Here is a 24688-nt window from a genome sequence, read left to right as displayed (position 1 = left end):
AAGCTTCTTGCGAGCCTTATCTGCCTTCAGTTTGTGGATGTGCTCCATCAGGATGCGTTTGTTTTTGAAGACATTACCCTTTGCCTTCAGATAGAGACTGTGGTACCTGGAAGAAACAGAAAATGCCTCAGTGTCTCAAAGCAAGATGCCTCTTCCTGAAACTGGAATTAAATCTGGCTTACTCACCAGCAATGCGCGCCAAAATTCACACTTACATGTGCCTGTCAATTTTCTTAGACTCCCTGTAGCGACGGAGGAGACGGCGGAGGATTCTCATGCGCCGCATCCATGACAACTTCTCTGGCATACGAGCATTGGCTGTACCCTTTCTCTTACCTGGACAAGAGAAAAATAAATCCATTATAAAAAAATAAAATGGCACTGTGTCTAAAGTTCATATCTTAACTACCAAACTACTGCCATTTGCAGGATTCAATTAATTCCTCAAAACCTGCACACAGACAACAACAACTCTGACCTACATAATGCTACCTTTTGATTCAGTGTAGAATCTGTGAAAGCAAATTAAAGTGATGTTTTAAGAAATATGGAAAAGGAAAGGGACATCACTTGTAAATCAATTACCCACCATAGCCCATATGACGTCCCTTGCGACGTGCCAAGGTGTTCTTGCGGCAGCGCGCGCGGGAATGAACAGTTACAGGTTTTCTGATAATCAGTCCATCCTTCACCAGTTTTCGGATCTGCTGGCCTTTGGTAAAAATACAATGCAATAAAACATGTTGGCCTATGGGGACCAGACCACACACACACATTTACAGAGAGAGAACTTTCTGATGCAAAGTGAACAACTCACGAGAATTTGCGTTGGCAATCTCATTGGTTTCATTTGGGTCCAGCCACACTTTCTTCTTGCCACAGCGCAAGACGCTGGACGCCAAGCGCTTCTGGAGCCTGAGCATGCTGGAAAAACCAAGGTACATTTTGCAGGATGTGAGATACTTTATAGTGCCAGGAAGCCTTTCAGATTCACATTCTTTGAACTTAAAACTTTTATAAACTTGCATTACAGTAAGTAGTAGTATATCATTTTATTTACATCTTCATTACATAATATGCACCCCTCTCAGCATTGGAGGTCTATGTAGTTTTGTTTTGACTGAAATTCTCAATCCACAGCAAAATACTACTTTAGGCATGATCCAGGTTTCTATTTGTCCTTAAAACTATCATAATTTTATAGCTAAATACACGTTCATAAATTTACATGTCACTTTTCTGTTATTTTAACGTTATTTAATTGGCACTGCCTGGTTTACAGTAAAGGAACAAAAAAAACAAATATACAAAACACAAAAGTATTCCCATAATTCCCAATTCAAGGTAAACGACTGCCACAAATCTTTATTCTTGTATTATTGTCAACTGGCCGCCTGGCATTTAATTAACAATCACACCCACATGCCTAAGTGCTGTTAGGTATGTTACCGGTGATATCTTGTGAAAAAGGTCGTCACTTCACATTTGCAGTTGTTATGCTACATCCTATTTTTATAGCACAGTGGCCAGTTTCAAGAACGAACGAAAGGGCTCACCGACACGCAGGAAAACAGCACCTCACAAATATTATTTTTAATTATTACAGCTAACTTAGTTTGTTTAATTTTAATGACATTATTGGTTGTGTGTTCGACAAGTATTGACAAACTCACTAAAATACAGTACTGCTGCCAGCTGATTCGCCGCCGCTAAGATCCTGTGGTGTTTCAGAAACATGTTGTGACATGTCAGTTAACTTAGCTAGGTTAACTTAGCTCTCCAACATAGTCCATAAGAGCATGCCTTCTGGTAGAAATAGACGCGTTTCCCCAAAGCAGAACAGAGTCTCACTCCTACATATTGTTTGAACAAACAATTACAAACCCCTATACTTTTTCTGCCTACAAAACAAACACATATTTAAATGTCAAATGTCTACCGTACCTCATGGCTGCCGCTGGCTTGATAGAAACGAAGGAAATAGAAAGCCTGAGCCCCTACCATTATACCTATCATCATGGGTGACTCAACTGTGGCAGGATAACAATATCGTGAATCATCTACCAATTGAGTACAGATAGTGGGTATTGAAATGTCGTCTACAAGCGGAATATTTTATGCTATCTCTATAGTTAACTGTGCCTTAGAGGTCACACTGAGTGTAATATTGATCGAGTCCCCCATCATCGCACAGTGGTACGCTCCAATAAAACGTGTTATAAAGATCCGACCACTGGAGGACGCGCTACATCCATGTTTCCAGAACTGTAATTTGTAGTAAGGGTAGTTTTTATGTTAATGTATTTGCTGTGTGCAGTAACTACAGTTGAAACAGTTTTTAATCACAAATAAAACAGGCCTTCAAAATAAAAGCGCTACAACGTGATTGAAACACAGGCAGCCATAGATATACCTTATATCACAAAATAAAAACAGTTCGAAACATCATTCCAGTGTCGAAGTTGATATGAGTGAGTAGCAGGAAAAAAATGCTGTATGGTCAGATCAGATTGGCGCAGTACTGCCCTCTGTTGGCTGCTGAAAGAAAGGCACCGCTCGCTGTTCGCCGCTGTACCAAAACAACAGCGCTCCTACCTCCTGTGACACATTTCTGTTTGACAGACCTGTGCCGTCCGGTCTTCTTACTTGTTGTGGGAGACACAAGGGCACTAAAGGACCCAAACAACGGCTGGCTGCAGTTTTGTCGACGACTTAATTTTTGAGATATGAGTCAGCGTAACACAACATTGAAGGTAAGTGGAATTTCGTTCTCGCGAGCCTGGTTAGCGTGCTAGTGCTAGCTCACATCGCAAACATTGAAGTAAGTTCACTGTTTACTAATGCCGCGCGTGTGGTACTGTCATGGAAACAGTAACGTTGTAATGTTAGCTTATACGACGTCGTTGAACCATGTGGGGCCGGTAAAAGCTAAATCACATTATGGCGAATTTTAGTGGCATAACCTCACGTTAGCCGGTTAACTTTACGTTGACATTGAATTCAAGTGGACCTTTTGCAGTATGGGGTTTTACGTCTAACCTCGGTTTGCCACGTATGTTCCCGTGACATTAATTAATTTAACATTAACCGCGTGCTCATTAACGTATCAGGCTAAATGGACTCCATGCTAACGTTACTAGGTATGGCGAGTCCGTTAAGCCCTAACGTCAGGTTTGCCTCATGAGGCTCGGCAGCATGCCATGCGATGTGCCGGGAGACGGTCAGAGAAACTGCACAAGTCATCGTTTAATAACGTCACACGAACCTAAAAATTGAGCAATTGGAGCTATTTAACCAGGTATTATGAGGAGGTTGCAGCGTTAGCCAAACAAAACGGCGTTACTTTGTAAGCCGAGCCAGACATCATCAGGCTGCCTGGTTTGTGCCATTGTTGTCTGCACGGCTAGCTCACCATCTGTCACACAGAGACTTCTCCTGTTTGACCTGATTATTGCAGACAGCTCGGAGTGTGTGAGACGGATTAACCTAGTCCAATGTTTATGAACAGGTGTTTTTTGTTTTTGACGATAAACGGATAAATAAAATGTGATTAAGTGGGAGATGAGATGATAATATCTTAAAAATGAGTAGTGTTTTTTTGTCCAGCAACGTTGCAATTTGATGAGGAGGAGATTGTGGTTTTGCCATGCTTAGTATGTGTTTCTTAATTGTAAAATTACTAACAGAATAAAATAATCCAAAACATGACCAAATTCGCTGTTTACTTAATATGGCTGTCTGTAAAGATCCAAGATCCATGCCTGCCTGGGCTGATAAATATTGTATGTTGGTGTGTGCTTCCTGGTACATTCAAAGTAGCACTATATATTATCTGAATGTTTATGCTTCTTATATGTGGATATGATTAAGATATTACAAAAGTATGTATTTTTTTTTCAAGTTGAAGACAAAAATTGACAATATAGCTCCTTTATACATTAGTCAATATATTTACTTGCATGGAAACTTCAATGTTTCATTGTGGATAGCTTCACTTGTTACCTAATATCCACAGCTCCTCATTCTTCAACTTCTTTGTTTTGCTTCCAACAAAGTCACCCCATCGAGTGAAGTACTCTCGGCCATTGACCCTTTTAAAAACCCGCTTTCCCTCATCAGTGTGCCTACCACCTTGTACCGTCACAACAGGACAAAATGGCTCAAAGTGCATTCGTTGACTGCTGAAAACTAGTTAGGCAGGAAGGTTTTTGCAAAGAGGCCTGCGTGTCTGCTATCTCCCTCAGTCTTTCACAGAAAGATGGATCTACTCTGTCCCTTAAGTGACACACATCTTTTTCCATGTTTTGTGTGAAAGCTTTCATTCATAAACTGACTCACTAACTCATTTTCTAACTAATGAGAGGCACTGGCTGTGGTTTATTGCTCCATTTGCACTTTGTGTCAGAAAAACACTTCATTGGTAAACATCACTGTTTATCATCCAAATTAGAGGATGTGTTGTTAATGGCTGGTTGCTTCCGTTTGACTTTACTGAACAGCGCTTCAGACAACTGTCTTTCAAACAGCGCTGAAATGTTGAGAATGTGGGGACAACAAACCAAGCCAAGCATGTCCCACTGGAGTGACCACCTCATTCACCTGCTCATTTTGTTTTCTCAGACAGAAAACAATTGGGGACAGGCAGACTGGGGCAATGTTTATTGTCTTTGTAGGTATTTGGGGCCCAGATGCTACACACCTACGTTGTAATAAACGGTTAACAAGATAGATGGGTGATGTTAATGTGGTCATTTCAGATCACATAATGGCTTGAAATTGTATTTCACAGTGTTTTAATCTTCCGAACGTCATCCGAAAATATCAGCCAATTATACAACATTTAAAACAAATAAAGCTTAAAAAACTCTTAAGTGTTTAGATAATATAGTGTCATTTCAGAGAGATATTAACAATGCCTATAGCCTCTCCCTGTATTAGTCCTATTTTGAACTCCATTTCATTTAGTAAATTTCATCCATCATTGTTTTAAGTAGCTGAGGTTGTGCAGTTCAGTACTTTATAAGTACCTTTATTTGGCAATAACCATACTCCAAATCTTTCCCATTTTCATATTACCCAAAATTGTAGACTTGTAGGTGTTCAGCACACACCCTCTCTGGAAGCATACCAGTATTTAAAATGGCTCACTATCAGATGTAAACATGTAAAAAATAGATAAAGAATGATTAGATGATATTGGAATGGAGTAAAGTATAACCAATGTAAATAAATCCAGCCATTTGATTTGCATAATAGACTTTTCTCTTAGCAGGACTGTCACCTGGTTGTTCCCAAAGGTCATTCAGTCTCAGATGTTTGGGCGTGTAATGCACAACACCTTTTGCTGTGGATTGTTGTCAGTTATTTGAAACACAGTAGACCAGCTCATGAAATGTATCTTAAGTGTCTAGGGACCAATTAAACAATGTAACCCTGACATTACTCAAAAAATCTGACTGGAGCAAATAATTGTTAAGTGAACCCAACTCATACTTTCAGGGTGATGCATCATGTGGAATGGGCCTACTTTTTTTTTTAGTTAGTAGTTTCTTTGACTTTCCTGTTGAAGATCGTGAGATCTGGTTCACGCTCAGTGCACTCAAAATGCTGAGCAGGGGCAGATGTTGCAGCATGTGGAGAGATCGCAAGAGATATGTATGTGTGTGTATGTGTGTGTGTGTGTGTGTATATATATATATATATATATATATATATATATATTACAGTACCAATATTGTCTTTGTATTCTACAAATACGAAGCAATCCTATTGTTGCACAATTTATTTTTGCAATTGCTTTCATCACTTAGTCTAAAAAGATAACATAACATTTCTTTATATTCTAAGAATATATATACTATATATTTATATCTGAGGGAGGCAGTGGCTCAGTCTGTAAGGACTTGACTTTGAAACTGGAGGGTCGCTGGTTTGAGAGTGTGGACTGGTAACATGAGAGGTGCCAGTTCATCTCCTGGACACTGCCAAAGGTGGCCTTGAGCAAGCTTGAACCCCCAACTGCTGGGGTTGTGTGTGAGTGGGATTAATAAAGTATATCTTCTTCTTCTAAGCTAAATATGTATCTGCTACTCTTAAATTCTCTTTATTAATTGAGCACCTTGTTATTTTCACACTGACCTTGTTTAGAATAAGTAGTCTAGCAAGTACAGTAGGAGTTCGAGATTCCAATTCAGTTTTAATCTGCCTTTTTACGTGTCAGTAGTTTCTTTTTAAGATGCCCATGTGTGTAAGGGCAGAAAATTGTTTTCTTCTTACACTTATCATCTTTTATGCAAGTACCTATAAGAGTTATTTATTATGTGTTATATATTGTTTTAAATCTTTAACCTGTTCCATCTTTATTATTGTTCTTCTTATTCCAGTCTGTCCACATGTGTGGGGTTTAGGTCAGGGATGTTGGGTTGTTGATTGTTTTCCTCACTAGCTGTTCTTCTCCTTCCTTGACTGGGACCAGTTAGACTTTCAGACATTTGCAAATAGTCCCTCAATGTGGACTATTTGAAGTATGATCTGACCAACTTGTGGTCCCACACAAAAAATTTATTAAAATATTGTCTAACGTAAGGTAAATTAAAATATAACCTTATGATACCTCTATGTCTTTACAGCTTGCCAGCTAGTGGTGTGTGATCTGGAGGGAGAGGAAAGGACAGCAGAGAAAATGGAGGTGTCAGATGGCTTGTTGCTGCAGGTCAACAATGGAGAACAGTGGTGTAACCGCTGGAAACATCCCAATGATGACTCGGTGAGCCACACACGGAGATCAATGATTTCATCTTTGTTATGCTGTTATACCTTAAAATCTTTTTATATGTGATATTTAGCACCTTTTTAACTTAAATGATTGTTTGCGTGTGGATGGGTTTCAAGGACCGCAGCACCAGCCCCTCAGTCCTGCGCTGTGTTGCCAGCACGTGGAAGGAGGGCCTGCTGAACAGAAAGAGGCCCTTCGTTGGCCGTTGCTGTCACTCTTGTACACCACAGAGCTGGGTAAGTTACACCACAGGTAGTTAAATGTCATCATTAGTCAGGCCCAGGGTGTTATTTGTTATAATTTAAATGCTTATAACTAAAAAGAAAAGTAGCAGTATGCAGTGTACAGCACCTGCCAAAACGATTTAACATGCATGTTGGTCTCGTCATCTCATAACTGCCTGATTTGCAAATGTCTGTCTGTCCCCACAATATTTACATGATCAGAGTGAAAGTCTAACTTGTTTTGTTTTTTTAAAGATGCTACAGCAACTGGCAATATTTGTTGCCTAGGGCGTAGAATGCCTTGGGATAGGGTATTTTAAACACATTTCCTTCAAAACCATGTGTGAAACACAACTTAAAGTTGCTGCAAAGGGAGTAAGTTTGCCTGCAGCAGTGGTGACAAGACAATGCTTTGAGATGAACCAATGAAATGGGAACAGAAAGACAAGTTCTTCCAGCACAGGCTTAAGAACTACTGTATAAATAACAAGCAAAATCAGATCAGACTGAGTTTGTGTAACATTTAGGTTGGTGTGACACAGTATCTCAAGATGACACTAGTGGCTCCAGCTTGTTCAGCTCTTTAACGATTTCTTATCTGGAATCCAGTCTGCATTGCTTGCAAAAATGTTTTTATCATCACTGTCTCTAAGGCTCGTAGTAGGATAAAGGTTATCTTGACCGTTCAAATCCATATCTTCTTCTTCACAATAACCATAAACCTTTTTGTTTGTGTCCCAGGAGAGACTTTTCAACCCCAGTATTCCATCTCTGGGACTGCGCAACGTCATCTACATCAATGAGACCCACACTAGGTAAAGAAAGTGAAATCTACTCTATTATGGTATCCCTTCCACTAGGGCTGAACTATTAACGCAATTTGAAAGAACGCAATTAGCTAATCGTGAAGACGGCGATTAAAATGTAGGTTAATCATGCAGCGCATCTGACCCGTTTTAAGCAGTCATGCAGTTAAAAATTCATTCCATTTTGTCGTTGTGTGACCGATCTGCTCGCCAATCACAAGCGGCATGCTTCTCCTATGGAGTGGGCACAGGGCGTGTACATTTTACAATAAACAAAACTGGAGGAAAAGGTGGGATAATGGCGTAGACCGAACCGACACAAGACAGCGGCTGTGCCATGGTTTTGTTCGCCTTAAAAAGTGTTTTGCCTGCCTGATTTTGCTGACTTGTTCAGATTTTGTTAATTTGTTCAGTTGTCCGTGCTTTTTGTGCTTCTACTATGGTTAAGTAGGTTACATTGTTAAATTGTTTATTTTTTGTCTGTTTTAACTGTGTTTATTGTTGACATACAACCAGGAGTGCACAGGGTGTTTTTATTTTGAAAATTGACCGGATTCTTTCCGCTGTTCTGTGTCTGACTTCCTGCCTGGTTCATCTGCTCTGTGCTGCTTGTCGTGGCTTCAGTCAAAAATAGACTAGCAATGAATATTGAACTTTTAGAAAATAATAATTGCAAATCGAATCATAATCGCAATATCTGGCAGAAAAATTGCAATTATATTTTTTCCCCAAATTGTTCAGCACTACCTTCCACAGGATTTTGCTCTGTGCAGTTCATTGGCTTCGCAACAGGAACATATTCAACTCCTCAAATTAAATGTTGAGCTCGTTGGCTTTTCACATGGTGCTTTTGCATCTGATGACTCAGAAATTTGATTGCAACAGGACCAAAAACTGTTTTAGTACAGTGAATACAGTGCAACCCGGTACTAGCCTTCCTAACAACCTGTGTATGATAAATGGCTTTAGGTCAAGAGGACCAAGCTGTAAAACAGTGGAAAGGCAGGCAGAGGAATCATTTAAAGTGTTTTTCTGTGGACATCGGGCACATGCACCCAGTGACTGATCTAAGCAGTAAGACACCTTAATACCTCAACCCCAAATAATATAAACATGAGCTTAGTATAAATCTTGTTGTATGCAGTTTGTTTCTGTGAAGTCTAGAATGTGCAATTTGCACAGGTTAATCGAGTTTTTATTCTGCATTGTATTAGAGTGTAGATATAGACATCCCATAGCCAAGATGGGCTGAAGTCAATTTGGACAAGTTAGTATTATTAGTTTTGTCTGGACAAGAAAATCAGTCTTGTCCAAGCAGCAATCTCCGGTGCTGAAAAATGAAGCCAACCTAAAATGACAAAAACTGCATTTCATCGAGTGGTCACTTGAGGCTGGCTCCAAAAGCGGGTCAATCCTCATAGCACCATGTTAAAATGCCCAACTTTACAGCAGAAATTAACATGTTTACAGCCTGGTACAAAAAACAGTTTTGGTCTCTGTAGCTAATTTCCCCATTCATTAAAACTGTACATGAGGTTATTTTTTATATAATCCACCTGTTTAAATTATATTAAGGCTTAAAGTTATGTAGATGTATACAGATGTATACCGTCACAGGTGACTAGCCGCTAGGTGGTTTCAGCAACCAGGCGTCATTCGGCCCACAACAGGCAGGTTAGCCAAAGTCAGGCACTACCAAGATGGCGACGGCCGGAGCTGTCCGTGGCCACTTTGAGCTTCACATCGGCTATTTAGAAATCTATAGGGGATGTCACAGACACTACATAAATGTTTTATACTGTCTATGGACTTGTCTCATATATAAGCTCAGCAAGGTGGAGCAGTACTGACCTTTGTTGTTGTTGAGAAAGCTGTGTGTTTATCTGCCACAGCTGATCTCTGGTAAATTAATGGAAAATCAGTCAAATTAGTGCACCACGTGTACAAGGACACCACATATCCGTAACATGCCCGCTCTGCGACACTAGTAGTTCCATGGCGTCCACCATCCCCCCTGAAAAAAATCCTTGGGAAAACACTGTGAAGTATGCGAGTCGGCGCACAGCTTTTGTTTTAACAGTCTGACCGTCTTTTAACACAACAATTAAAATATACCATTTATTGTGTGTGTGACTGTATTTATGAGTGATAGATTTTGATTAAATGTTATTATCTACAGATATGTAAATCACATATTCTATTCAAAATATGTTAATGCATCTTCAGAGCAGCCATGCATACAGTATATTTGTGTACATGTTTCTGTGTGTACATTAGTGTCTGTGTGTGCTCACGCAGACAGCGGGGCTGGCTGGCACGCAGGCTGAGTTATGTGCTGTTTGTCATGGAGAGAGACGTCAACAAGGACATGTTCACCAGGAATGTAGTGGACAATGTGCTCAACAACAGCAGGTAAGATTTAATGTAACGTGAGCCTTTTATTGGAATGTGCCATCACAGTGCAACTGAGCATCATGAGAGTATGTAGTGGCTCCTGCGGGAATAAAACTCCAAACCTGTGCAACATTAGTATTATTAAATAATACAGTCAAGTCAGTTTTATTTATATAGCCTAATATCACAGATCACAAATTTGCCTCCGGGGGGTTTACAATCTGTTCAACATACAACCCCCTCTATCCCTTGACCTTTGATGCAGATGAGGAAACACTCCCTCAAAGAAACCCTTCAAATGGGGGGAGGAAGAAACTAGGCCTGGGCGAAAAATCGATTGAATGAATTAATTCAAATTTTTTGTTGCGGGCGATTTAAAAAATAAGTAAATCGAGTTTTTGTGTAATAGCACATTTTTGGCTCCCCGGGGTTTCCGTAGTGTTCGTTTCCCATAGCGACAACATCATACACTAAACAGCAACAGCAAGCGACAAAATGGCTACCGGTGAGAGCGGGAAGTTTGTTCCCAAGAAAGGAATAAAGTCATCTGTTGTTTGGAACTGGTATGGGTTTGCTGCGACAGATGTGGAACAACAGACACCACGCTGCAACATTTGCCTAAAGCCTATCGCAGTGAAAGGCAGCAGCACCACAAACCTATTCCAACACCTGAAACAGAGACATCCAGCCGAATATGAAAAATGCCAGTCTCTCCGCGATGAACAAAGCCGCACTGACCAACAAACCTTAGCTAAAAAACGGCTAACTGTAGCCGAATCCTTTGCACAAGGCACCGCATATGACAGGAAAGGGGCACGGTGGAGAACAATCACCGAAGCGGTCGCTTTGCATATAGCCAAAGACATGGTACCCATATATACCGTGGAAAAGACGGGGTTTATTAATTTGATTAAAACGTTAGACCCCAGATATGAGCTACCCAGCCGCAAGTACTTCAGTGAAGTCGCCTTGCCCAAGCTGTACAACATTACACGAGAGAAAGTCAGCAGAGAACTGGGGGAGCTGTCCTTTTATTCGGCAACAACCGACATGTGGTCCAGTCGGACTATGCAACCTTATGAGTTGGAAAATCGGAAAAAATCGGAAAAAATCGTAAATTGAATTAAAAAAAATAAAATCAGAGATTTTATTTTTAGGCCATATCGCCCAGCCCTAGAAGAAACATCAGGAAAAGCAACAGAGAAGGGATCCCTCTCCAAGGACAGACAGACATGAAATAGATGCCATGTGTACAGAATAGACCAACATAATAAACAGTATAAATAAGGGAGTGGAAACACTAATGACATGTGGGGGATTAAGTGTACAAAAGAGACCAGATTAAGTGAAATTTTGACTGGAGAAATGTAGCACTCAAACCTTTTGAATGATGGCATCCATAGGTTAGATGGTGCAACCTCATGTTTGTGCTATGCTTTTGCCCATCATAGTGTGGAGAGTGCTATTGTGAATGTAGCCACAGATTTGGACGCTGCAGCCTGCCAGCCTGGCCAGGAGCACAAAGCTGTCAGTAAAGTGAAGCAGAAAGCCCGGGCCTTCCTTCAGGAGATGGTGGCCAACATTTCCCCAGCCTTTATTAGGTATGTACTGTTTATTAATGTCACCTAAGTTGCTTTTTAGTTTTTGATTGATTGATATTGCATGGCTATTTCATTGTACTGTAGTAATTGTTACCACTAAAATGGACTCAGCTTAAGTTTTGGTTTCTGTTCCACATTTTCACTTGTATTTTTTGTTCAGGCTGACAGGGTGGGTTCTCCTGAGGCTCTTTAATGGTTTCTTCTGGAGCATCCAGATCCACAAGGGCCAGCTGGAAATGGTCAAGAAAGCTGCTACAGAGGTCAGCAGCAACTGCACACACAAAGAACATGGATTATGCTGTCACTACATGATCTGATACACATATTTGTGATAGATAAACACATCGTCTTACAGCAATCTAACTTACTCTTGGCTATGTGTTTATTTTTTTGTTTTATTATGTGTTTTTATTATCAGTGCAGTTTTAGATATTGATCATGACAAAACATTTTTGATGGATACATGGTAAATGTATAGTGTGTTCACTGGAGAAATTCAATCAAATTAGAAGACACAGAAAGGTTTGGTCTCTCATATCCATTGTCAGTTTTTAAAACTGGAGTCTGGTCCCATCTGCACTGAGAAATCATCTTTTTATTTTAAAATGATATGTGTCTTCTCTTTTCAGCAAAATGTGCCCATGGTCTTCCTCCCTGTTCACAAATCCCACATCGACTACCTGCTCATCACGTTGATCCTCTTCTGTCACAACATCAAAGCCCCACACATTGCTGCTGGAAACAATCTAAGCATTCCTATCCTCAGGTAAAAACCCCACAAAGCCTCATGTCAAGTTTGATCTGGCAATAAGGTATATTTCTGCTCTCTGTAAGTTAAAACACACAAGCTCAGTTTGATATCACAAGAAAGGAAATTAAAGCTGAACTGAAGAGTGAGACTTATGATTGACACTGATTTTTAGATAGAGTATTCTGTAAATAGCTAGGCAGCCAGCCTTATAGTATTTGAGGTTCTACAACTGATCTTCTATGGTACATGTGTGCTTATGATATTGCCCCCAGAAGTATCAACCTAGCTCATCTTTTCTTAAAAAACTGAAGTTATCGAAAATAATGTTATAGACATACATGTATACAACTGACTGGTTCAGCACAAAAGCTAATTAAAATCTATAGGTAAAGAAAGGAATAGGATGCATACTATTCCAAATTGCAGGGAAACCATTATGTGCAGCTGTCAGCAACACTTGAATAATCACTATAATCACATTTAAAAAAAAAAAAAAAGAGAGAGAGAAAAAAAAGAGGAATCATTACAGTACAGTGATACCCCTTAATCACAATGACATCACAATACCCATTATTGCCCTCTAGTAATTACTGGACTATCACAATTAAGAAAATTACATTTGTTGACAACAGTATATTTGATAGTGTTGGTGCAGACCAACTAAAAAGAATAAGCACACCACTGCTGCCATGTAGAAAGTTTAGTGTGGCAGCCGATTGATCATTATTGATTATTTGTTTTCAGCACCCTTATCCGTAAACTTGGAGGATTCTTCATACGAAGGAGAATGGAGGAGACGGGGGATGGGAAGAAAGACATTTTGTACAGATCACTGTTACATGCAGTAAGTCCCAAGAGTCTATTTATCTTCTACGGTAAAGGCTGGTTTAACACATTGTTCCTAAATAGAGAGAGAGAGTGTGTGTGTGTGTGTGTATGTGTGTGTGTTTTCCTTAGCATGATTTATTATCTAACTGCAGGTTGTCTTCATGCTTTTCTGTTCTGTGTGCTCTTTTCATTCCCAAGTGATGGAGAGTTAAATGCCTTGGTTACATAATGTTAGGCCATCTTTTTCTTTTTTTCTTTTTCTAGTCTTCATTTTCAGGTATACTGTACAATAAGTCTACAGCTCAATTTAACGTGTTATAGCATTTTACCCATTGTTATCCTGTAGTGGTGTCTAAGTAACTTCTGTAAACTTCTGCTGTAAAAGTAAGGAGGTATTTGGCTGAGATATGCTGCTGTTCTTGACTGTACTGACCAAATCCAACCCATACTTAGACAGATTATCATTAATGGCATAGTATCACATGAAGAGTAGTAATGTAACCTGATGGTTTATTATTAAAATTGTAAAATTTAAAAAATCTGTCAAAATCAATCATGTAAAATTGTGAACATAATAATGTTAGTGATGGATTGTTTTGCTTTTCAAATATCACAAAAAGTGTCTGTAAAATGGTTGACATACTGTTTGTGAGCCTTTTTTATGCAGTGTAAGTCAATGTAAGATGTTATTGCATTGGTAAATCATTTAGGTCTTTCCAGCTGTGACGCTGGTTGGAATTTCTTTTCACCCTGACGTGTGCATTTTGCATCACAAGAAAGTCACTGGTGCAAAAGCTTTTTTAATAGACTTTGACTGACTGAGAAATTAGAAGATGATTAAAACTGGAATCGGAAGCTTTTGTTCAGCTCTAGTATTTGGATAATGTGCCTCACCAAGCTTCTACTAATTAAGAAAACTGTTTAGAAGAAGTAATGTGAATGGCTACTAATGTTAATATTAATGCTTTGTCATCATAAGCTACTTGTAGCGTGAAGGCTCTAAATGAGCTTTCTACAAAATAGTTCAGCTGCTTAGTGGATTTACCTAATTTTTACCAGTCTATCAGAGTTGAAAATTGCTGTTAATTTGTATTTTTGGAGTTTGTGTAAGAGAGTTAAGACTAATGAAGCAACAAGGGCTGTGTATTCTACCCCTAAAATAAGATTATCAGCTGAACATATGAGAAACTGTTGGAAATGATGATCTACATTTTATCACCTATATTTTACCACACATCCCACTAAACGGAGTATACAAGTTTGCCACCATAACTGTGGAAAGTGCACCATGTAATACTTTAATTTGGTATAAAATAAGATTTCAATCTGATATGCCTGTGTTGCTCACATAAATTGTAACTTTCTGAAGTCCTTCACAGGCAGAAGTACAAGCATAAAAAAGCCATATGCTGTTCTAATTTGCTGCTCCTGTGAAAGCCGAACCTGGGTCTCTTTCCTTTTCACAGCTTACTCTAAATGCCACAGCGAGAGTCCATTTCGGGACAAAGCTCCTCTTCTTAGAAGTGTCTACATAGTGAGACACAGCTGTGCACTGTACATATGGTGCTTAGATGGATACCGTTACACAACATGGCTGCCTTGGCACATGCCCAGTTCCCTGCTGTGTGTTTGGGGGTCAGACTGTTATAGACCACCATTCATTTTAACTTGTATTCAGGCTGTATGTACAGCAGCTGCATAGGCTTCACTTTATTTGACTTCCACCTTGTAATGGAGTCAGTGTTGTATTTTAGAATGTCAAAGACTTTGCCGCAAATTGCATTTTCATCAAAAGTGTTGTGTGTTTTACACACAGTGTTTGCACATTTGTCATTAATTTTATCACACTATTCTCACATGAACATTTACTCTGTTTCACCAACCTTCCTTTAGTATACCGAGGAGTTGTTGCGTCAGCAACAGTTTTTGGAGGTCTACCTGGAGGGTACCCGCTCCCGCAGCGGTAAGCCGTCCACAGCGCGTGCAGGCATGCTGTCCATCGTGGTAGACACACTGTGCACTGGGTCCATCCCAGACGTACTAGTGGTCCCAGTTGGCATCTCTTATGATCGTATTATTGAGGGCAACTACAATAGCGAGCAGCTGGTAAGTGCTTGAATGATGTCTGTCGTTTGTGTATACCTTTACAAAGTCTTCCTCATTCAAAAAATCAGGGAAGTGAGAAAAGGTTTAGTTTATTAGTAGGTTAGATAACTTTTAATAAATTTTAAGTGTGTGTTCATATAGTATATGTTATGATGATTATTATTGTTAACCATCTGGATTCCCCAATTCCACCAGGGTAAACCTAAGAAGAATGAAAGTTTGTGGGGAATTGCATGTGGAGTGTTCAGGATGCTGAGGAAGAACTACGGTTGTGTTCGAGTTGACTTCAACCAGCCCTTCTCCCTAAAGGTGACTGATTGCAGATTTACATCAGCTTTTATACAAATACAGCTGTTATGTCCACATGTGGAGGTTGGTATAGAGACGCTACTATTATAACTGGTGTGACTCTTTAAAGTGCTAAAGGTGTTGCAAAGCTTCAAAATTAATCTTACAATGAAAGATCGTGGTTTCCTTTGGTTTCTCAACATGGTTTTTTTTTTTTTTTTCATAAACAAATCATTAATAACTAGCAAAATACTAAAAGTTTGTAGCCAGCACTCAGTCATCACTGTGGTTTTCTGTCTGAGTTCATATTTGTAATGAACCTTTTGTGCGACAAATGTAGGAGTACCTGGACACCCAGAGAAGTCGCCATATTCCACCACCAGTTTCCCTGGAACACGCTTTGACACCCACCATTATATCTGCACAGTAAGGGCAAGCACACACACTCTACTCTGACAATCAGACCGGTACACGTGCATAACCCAGCAGTCTCACAGTCCCACCTGTGATACTATGAACCCTCATGCCACAAACCTGACTTCTCCCTCCTGCTACTTCACAGCAGAGACTGTTATCTGACATCTGAGCACAGCGCTTCAGTTTGCACTGGCAGGGTTCAGTTAAGCGCTGTCCCTTTATAATAAAACTGATACAGTCATTCAGTGTATCATCCCAGCTGTTGCGCAGTCACAAGTTCAGAACACTTGCCAGCAGAGCTGACTGAAAACCCTCTGGACACAAATTGTAAATACTATTTTAAACAGCATGTATAGTAACATTTACATGCTAAACAGTTGTATATCCATCTTTGAAATATATGGCGTGGTTGGCTGAGACATTTAATTACTATGCCATAAGCCTGGAAATAAACAGAGGAAGTAAAAGCGGGCAGGAACAGCCACAGGTTCAGGAGGGTAATGGTAAATTAATAAACATAATTGGTAAGATATTAACTTTACTTCAGTTCAGATTAGTGTCTATTTTAAACACAAAGTGCTTTTTGTTTGCAGAATAAAGATAAAGTGCAGAAAAGTAGGATGCAGGGCAGGCTCAGGCATTTTAGGTATTTAGAGTCATGCCATGTTTTTCTGAGTCTAAGCTATCATCTAAATATTAAAACATTGGTGGTTTAAATCATTTAGTACTTACGTTGGTTTTGAATCGGACTCAATGCTTCAGCAGCATCTTTTACATATTGTAAACACCTGTTCAACAAGAGAGAAGGAAACAAATTAGTGAAATGAATTTGTGTTTTGTTTGCTTTGACATGTAAACCACCTTATTAAAGGATACATGTCATATAAAGCTGACATAATAAAACAACCATCAACCTGCATGTTTTCATGTTATTATTATTCCAGACCCGAGGCTCAGCTGTTTGAAGGGCAGGAGGGAGAGCAGCTGCCCGACGACATCTTAAGACGACAACTTATTAACAACCTGGCCAAGCATGTCCTCTTCAGTAAGAATCTCACGCATTCACAGCCAGTAGACTTACTACACCTTAACTATACAATATTTATGTTATCAGCCTCACCAAGAATCTCCAGTTTGTTACCTAAAGCCGCAATGCAACTTAAATCTTTGAATTTTTAGCTTGTTTTTGTTTGCATAGAAAGACATCAAGGAAGACTGACTTGTGACAGAGGTCACAAGTCACCTGACCGCATTTAGTTAAATATCATATAGCACTGTTTAGCCTATCGCATCTCATTTTTTAAAGATACTGGAGCACATATTTGCTGCTTTATCAGGCATTCCTCTTTTATCTTCTTCTTCACATGCATCTCCTTTTCATCCTTCGTTAAAGGTCCACCTGCTTGCTGGAGCTAAGGCAGCACATGTGAAATGCTATCCATCATACTGCCTTTATTAATTGAAATCCAACACAGCACAGCATCAGTCCATCCGCTTCACATCGCTCAGGGCTTTTTGCCCTGGGGTAACACTGCAGAAACCGGTTCTCCCCAGCTCATTCAGCTGCATTCTCCTATGCTAGGCCCATTTGCTTTTTACTCAGCCAATCACAAAGCCTCCAGCTGGATGGCATGTTGTTTTCAGCCAATAGGAGGAAGGGGAGGATAGAGAAGAGAAGAGGGGAGGAATGCAGTACCAGTGCCCACACATGTTTTACACTCCTGAACTTGAACTATGCCAAAGATGACCACTAGTAACCCCTTGTCCTAATACATGTGTACACACCAGCGTACACACACAGACACACACACACACACACACTACATTACTCTGTCTGATGTGTTATCAAGATAATCAACTCTGGAATATTTTTAACCCTGTGTTTGTTCAAAGAAAATGTCTTACCCAGGACAAACCTGGCACACTATATTTTTTTATATGATTGAGAATTTTATTTTATGACAATATGCAAAATTTTTATTTTTCAAATATGAGTTGCAACATATGGTTAGTCTTACTAAAGAGATAGGAAATTTAGTATAATAAATATATACTCATGTTGCTGTTACTGGCCAATTCCAGAAGTCTTTTTGTCAGTCTGTTGCTCATTATATCCTCTTTGTATCTTCCCTCACAGCGGCGAATAAGTCATCAGCAATCATGTCTACTCACATTGTAGCCTGTCTGCTGCTGTACAGACACAGACAGGTAAGTCTTTCATGTGCTCTCTGTAGCCACTATAGAGGGTGCCTCTTTTTTTCCCCTCACCCTTCTGTTCCTCAGATTTTCTCTATTAATTCACCTCTTGCCCACCATGCTCCCTCCCATATACCAAGGTGATACAAATGTCACATACCTCTACATGGCAGTAATGAGTGTCTCTCTCTGTTAGAGATCTTGCTCTTCCTGCATCCCCTCTCTACCCACCTCTGTTCATTAGCAGTGGGCCTCTGCCCTCTGCAGGCACTCTGATGTAACAGTAACAACAGAAAATAATTACTGAAATTGTCTTTCTGTGCAGAGGAATTGGCCAGCGCGTCATAAAACATTCTCAAGAGGACTTGCATTTTGTTGTACTGAATCTTTGTTTTGATTCGTCACCAATTTCTGGACATGATCCATGTTTCCTTTTTTCAAATTGCTTGTATTTTTCTTCCACTTTGCTCCAGGGGGTGGTGTTGTCCAAGCTGGTAGAAGACTTCTTCAACATGAAGGAGGAGATCCTGTCACGGGACTTTGATCTGGGCTTTTCGGGGAACTCAGAGGATGTGGTCATGCGTGCCCTCCACCTCCTTGGAAACTGTGTCAATGTGACCAGCAGTGCAAATCGCAATGGAGAGTTCACCATCTCACCCAGTCAAACTGTACCAGCACTGTTCGAGCTCAACTTCTACAGCAATTGCCTTTTTCACGTCTTCATTTCTGATGCAATTATTGGTATGTTGAGCCAAGAGGTTGCTCTTTTGTTCAGTGCTCACTCTGGTTTATCACTGATCTTTGTAATTTAGCTACAGTCCTATCCTAAGATTCATACTGTATCTATAAATAAAAGCTTAGCAGGTGGTTTGGATACCTGCTCATGGGTGTGTTGTTGATAAATGTTTAAATTCCATCAGTTAGTTGCTAGTTTTCCCAGGCGTAAATGTTGAAGACATTTCTTTATGATTTTTCTGCAGCCTGCAGCATCCTGTCACTGCAGCGAGAGCTGGTCGCAGAATCCGAGTCCGATCACCAGCCCGGTGGTCCCAGTAGCCTTCCTCTTAGTCAGGAGAGACTCATCCGCAAGGCCGCTGGGCTCTCCCACTTCCTTATCAATGAGGTGGCTGTTGCACCAGTAAGTCCTGCCAATTGTTGCCATCTTTCTAAACTGCACTGAAAACAAAATGAGTCCACCAAGTAGCAAGAGTACATTTTGGAAGGACTTCCCTAAGTTGTCAAACAAAACACCTTCATGTCTCTATTTGCTTTTTTGCAGTATCTGAAGTGAAATTTGAAAATCCTTTATTATGAACAACCCATATCAATGTTAGATCTTCATCAGACCTAATGTCATCACACATCTATCCTGACTGATTAATTAATGTAAAATGTCTCTAACTGATGATCACAGTAGTTCTGATAGTAGTAGTAGTAGTCTGGACTACTGATCTTAGCCTTCAGAATCTCAGATCAGCTGTTGTGTAAAGTTTGGGTGTTGGTTCTGTTGATGCTGTTGAGTATTGAACCAGATTTTAAATACACCCACTTGTTTTTTTCATGTTTCACAGTGTCTCTCCCTCTCCTCGTCTCTGTCCCACAGCCCTGTCAGACTATTTACCAGGTTTTTCACGATGCAGTGACCCGGCTGATCCAGTACGGAGTTCTCTACGTAGCAGAGGTCAGTTTACAGATAGAAACCTCATTGGTGGTGGACAAAAATTAAAGTATCCACTGTGACTAATGCTGGAAGTTGACTCTGTGAATATATTGGGAAGCACTGTTAACAATCATTGTAATAGTCGTATGTGTAATATGTGGTGGGACTGTGGTGGCCCAGATTGTCTTATTTGTGTGGTTTTGTTTGTGTGTGTCAGGAGGACCAGGAGGAACTGAGTCCAAGTCCCACAGAGGAACCTTGGCCAAAAAAGTTTCCTGAGCCTCTTTCCTGGAGAAGCGACGAGGAGGATGAGGACAGTGACTTTGGAGAGGAGCAGAGAGATCGCTACCTAAAGGTCTAGTTTAGTATTAAAAGCACAATTTATTAAATCCATCAGAACCACCACCATGGCACCAACTTCTAGAAAAGTTTTCCAGTCGTTCACTTTCTCTCCCTGTTTTTGTTAATCAGGTGAGTCTCACTGCAGAGCACCAGGAGTTCTTTGTCTTCCTACAGCGACTTGTCAGCCCTGTGCTGGAAGCCTACAGCGGGGCTGCGATATTCGTCCACAGTCTGAGTAAGCCCATGGCTGAATCCGAATACACCCAGAGGCTCTTCAGATACCTGCTCACCCGCACAGAAAGAGGAGTGGCTGCTTATGGTAATACTGCAGTATTTCCCCACATTCGGTACACTTGCAGAGGTGTTTCATGTCCATCATCAAGGCTTATTTTTTTGGAATAAAAAAACAAAGGGCACTGTTTAATTATTCCGTATAATATCCTTTGATATTAATGAAAAGTCATTATTGAACCCCAACAGTTCCTGGAATAAATATGCTCTCAGATTTATGCTGCATGGACACAAGTCCAAGACAAACTTGACTTATACAAAATAGAAGATTAACTAGAGAAATTTCTAAAATAAAAAAGTCAGTCATGAGTGTGTTTAATTTGTATAGTCTTTGTTTGTTTTTTTTCCCAGGTGAAAGTGCAACTCATTACTTGGTTAAGAACACAGTGAGGACATTCAAAGAGCTCGGGGTAAGAGTGTGTTTAAATTGTGTGTTTATTGTAAATATTAAGTTTATGAACACAATACAGTATAGTGTTAAGATAGGGTTTGGGTGGTGTTAAGATGTTACTCCGGTGTTGTGATATTCTGTAGGTCCTGAAGGAGAGGAGAGAGAACCGGTTGATAACTCTGGAGCTGAGCAGCACCTTTCTACCTCAGGCCAATCGGAACAAACTCCTGCAGTACATCTTGGGTTTTACCCTGCTGTGACCGAGACACCATTCAGCCCAGCTCAGACCCCAGGCTCCTTCCAATAAAGGGCTTCTACTGGTTACTTCTAAACAATCCCAGGTGCTACTCTGTGGAAAGCTTTACCAGGAAGTGCCTTCACGTAACAGCCGCTAATTGTTAGCCGGAAGAGACTTGAAGCCAGTCTTCCCTTTGTTTTTTTTCTAGTCGATGGATCTCTGTCTTAGAACTGTGCAGCTGATAACACACATGTATCGTTCTTTGGAGAGGTACCTCCTTGGAATCATCCTCTCTTGGTGAACTTTGTGGTGAAGTCATGAGGTTTTAAAATGATTAACATTTTAAACTATCAGAAAAATATACTCAAGCAGGTTAGTAAATAAGAATCACTTTTACAGCAATCCGAACAAAGCAAGCTGCCTTTTCATCTATACAAGCAACAAAATATGCATAGACAATAATGGTAAAGATTACCAACAACAAAGGCATTTTAATGTTAACTCTTTCTGCTCGTTTGTAACACTGCTGTATTCAGTGTGCTCCACTATCATAGTAGGAAACTGTAAGAAAAATGTAGTTTGATGAAAGGCTAATGACTAACAAATTCCTGTACATGGGCCACATGAACAATGTCTCTCATTTATAGTGCATTTAAACATATGCACTCAGGTGTCTTCAAATGTAATAATGTCTGAACATAAGATTGAAAGATTGCTTACGTATCTAAATTGTTATTTACAAATCTTTAATGTCAGAATAGGACAGCGTTGGTCAGTTGCACTGCACATTTACTGGTTTAAGATAAGAAGAAGATAAAAAATAAGCAGCAAATCAGTTGAACACAAAATGTACCTGATGAAAGTCTGGTGCAGTTGAAGCCTAAAATCACAAGTATCTACAATTAAGTGCATTCAAACCACTAATATCTAAGTGCTTTCAGTTACTCACTTTTTGTCATGAGATTTGATGAAATGTGACTTTGATCTCTGTGTTTGTGCAACACCTTTTTTACTTTTCAATGAATGTCACAGCACAGCGCTTCAAATACTTAATACCAGCCATCACATCCACTTAAGTTCAAACGCAACAAGCTCAGAACCTCTTTGGTCATGCCTTTTCAGGGAAAGCAGAGATTTGGGATAACCACCATTTTTTTTCCTGTATTATAAACCTATTGTATAAAAGCCGTTACGGCATCACTGCTGAAAGAGCAATTTTGCTCCAATGGTTGGGCATTCGCACGGCAGAGGAACTCCGCAGTGTGGTAAAAATAAATGGTACATATCCACTTTGTAATCCATCTGAACAAAAGGTCACATCTGTAAAAGTTGGCTATTTGCGAGAACATGATTGTGTCTCTGTTGTACTGTCAACAAACTCTTGAAGAAAGGAGAAGACGTGAGGCGTAGTGATGTTTCTGAAAACGAAATAATAGTCGTTAACTGTCAGGTTTACCTATTCTTTATTTTTCATGTATATAGCAATGCTTCACTTTACATTTTTAGCACCACTGAAACAAAAAATAACTATATCTAAAAAGTACTATAAATACATTTTAAACTACCAGAAAGCTGATCCTGATAGTTTTACATTTTTTTGTTCTAAAATGCACGTGTCAAAAAAATTTCAAAAATCAGACAGGTTGGGAATAAAAACTTTGGTAACAGAATGTGTTCATCATGAAAAACATACCAAGACTACCAAAGTAAAACATGAATGAAATTAAGACCTGATAGTGAAACCTCACAGCTCAGTCCTTGTATATGTGCAGAAAGTTTACCAGTTTTAATTTTTATTGTGAAATAACACAACAGGACTCAATATTTAGGTCTTGTCTTATGTGTGTAATTCTATATCTGAGGACATTTTGCATTGAACGTGAACATAAATGTACAACATCCATGTTAATGTTGGTGTATGAAAAAGAAAGGGTGTGTTTGGAAAGGGCAGAGTAAGTTTGATGAATTGTCGGCATTATTAGAGGGGACACTAACAGAAATCCCAGATTGATCATGTGAAGACAGTGTGAATGTTAGAAATAGGCATTCTTGATCTGCCAGGGCAATAAAGTAAGTGGGAATCAGGTGTCTGATAATACACATTTAAATGAATATACTGAATGACTTGTTGACAGTGTTCTACAACTCGTACAGTCTTACTTAACTCATTTAAATGCCTTTTTCCTCAACAATCAGCTTTATATTTTAAACATGCATATTTTCATGCAGTTTTTCAAATCTCCGTACAAAATGACGAATGGAAAAGGTTGCTTATTGGACACCCATAGCAAGTTGAAGAAGAGAAAAGTAAGTTATTTAAATGGGAGTGTGATCAGAGTACCCAAAAAATAGTCCACGCTCAAGTGCAGAGGGAGCATCTTGACATTCAAAGCATTTCTGAGCCCACAATCTGTCAAAGTCCCCACACTGAGAGGGAACCCTCCGCCAAGATAAAACCACTCTACGTACTGTACTGCATGTTTCCTCTGGTCGCCTTTAATCATCGACACTTCAATGTGAATTCTACTTAACCTGAAAATTGTATTTTACAGTCTAAGTGTGTGAATCATGTTGCAGAGAAAGATAATTGTGTAGGCGACAAAGTGAAATTTGTTACCTCTTGAATGTATCTCATCTGTAGCCAGAAAAAAAGGTCAATGTGATATTGTATAATAATCAATTAAGTCAGTACAGATATGGTACAGTTTTTATGAACTGCTCACGGGGATTGTTGAGACTCGTCGCTACTGAAGCTGCATTAATAACATCCCTCTACAACTATGTAACTTTGTAGGTTAAAAAAAGAAGCCTGTATCTGGGGAGCAGGTGCCTTTTTAAAGCACTGCAGTGTTCTTTGGTTGTGTTTTTGTTGTTTTTTTGTGCATGTTAACTGGTTATTTTGTGTGGAAATCCAAAAGAACACTGTAGATTGTAACTTAAAAAAACACAAGCACAGAACTTGTGGTTACTATATGAAAAATCACCAGCTACTAAAAAAAACAAAAAATGTCACCTGTTCTGTTACTGCTTTCTTCGAGCAAAGCACAATTGGCATTATTAGATTTTGTTTTTAAATAAATTAATGATAGATTAACAATGGTCTCTTGCCTGTCTTTTATTTATTTTTGATGGGGTAGTAAATGTGGGTATCAATTATTTATATCTAGATAGAGATATATATATATATATAGAGATATATATCTATAGATATATATATATATATCTATAGATATAGATATATATATATATATAGAGATATATATCTATAGATATATATATATATCTATAGATATAGATATATATAGAGAGATATATAGATATATATAGATATATAGATATAGATATATAGACAGAGAGAGAGATGTGTGTGTATGTATGTA

At 39.3% G+C, this 24688-nt stretch overlaps 2 protein-coding genes across 3 annotated transcripts in view; one reads left to right on the top strand and one right to left on the bottom strand.

The window, feature by feature from the left end:
• The window catches only part of LOC123983511 (60S ribosomal protein L19-like), a 2220-nt gene extending 167 nt beyond the window's left edge, over positions 1 to 2053 (bottom strand). Inside the window, exons 1-5 of the mRNA XM_046069770.1 lie at positions 1945 to 2053; positions 818 to 924; positions 590 to 712; positions 216 to 336; positions 5 to 106 (exon numbers count right to left, since the gene is read on the bottom strand). Of these exons, the coding sequence (XP_045925726.1) occupies positions 5 to 106; positions 216 to 336; positions 590 to 712; positions 818 to 924; positions 1945 to 1949 (458 nt within the window). The 5' untranslated portion in view covers positions 1950 to 2053. The remainder of the gene's footprint in view (positions 1 to 4; positions 107 to 215; positions 337 to 589; positions 713 to 817; positions 925 to 1944) is intronic.
• A 324-nt stretch (positions 2054 to 2377) lies between these two features.
• Positions 2378 to 24405, top strand: gpam (glycerol-3-phosphate acyltransferase, mitochondrial). Of its 2 annotated transcripts, none has more exons than XM_046068437.1 (21): positions 2378 to 2753; positions 6630 to 6766; positions 6880 to 7011; positions 7741 to 7814; positions 10104 to 10217; positions 11651 to 11800; positions 11961 to 12060; positions 12430 to 12566; positions 13296 to 13395; positions 15273 to 15485; positions 15681 to 15794; positions 16114 to 16199; positions 17135 to 17235; positions 18328 to 18398; positions 18860 to 19127; positions 19367 to 19524; positions 19990 to 20067; positions 20264 to 20401; positions 20518 to 20707; positions 21031 to 21089; positions 21214 to 24405. In XM_046068437.1, exons 2-21 carry the CDS (start codon positions 6683 to 6685, stop codon positions 21328 to 21330), a joined length of 2484 nt encoding a protein of 827 aa, XP_045924393.1. In that variant the 5' UTR covers positions 2378 to 2753; positions 6630 to 6682; the 3' UTR covers positions 21331 to 24405. The 2 variants fall into 2 exon arrangements, with proteins under 2 accessions (XP_045924393.1, XP_045924396.1); XM_046068440.1 differs by having other exon boundaries at positions 2388 to 2753; positions 6892 to 7011.
• The last annotated feature ends 283 nt before the right edge of the window (positions 24406 to 24688 follow it).

The sequence above is a fragment of the Micropterus dolomieu genome, linkage group LG14 (genome assembly GCF_021292245.1).
Source record: "Micropterus dolomieu isolate WLL.071019.BEF.003 ecotype Adirondacks linkage group LG14, ASM2129224v1, whole genome shotgun sequence".
In the NCBI taxonomy this organism is placed as follows: domain Eukaryota; kingdom Metazoa; phylum Chordata; class Actinopteri; order Centrarchiformes; family Centrarchidae; genus Micropterus; species Micropterus dolomieu.
Note: the sequence above shows the minus strand (reverse complement) of the source record. Positions and strands in the feature narration are given on the sequence as shown.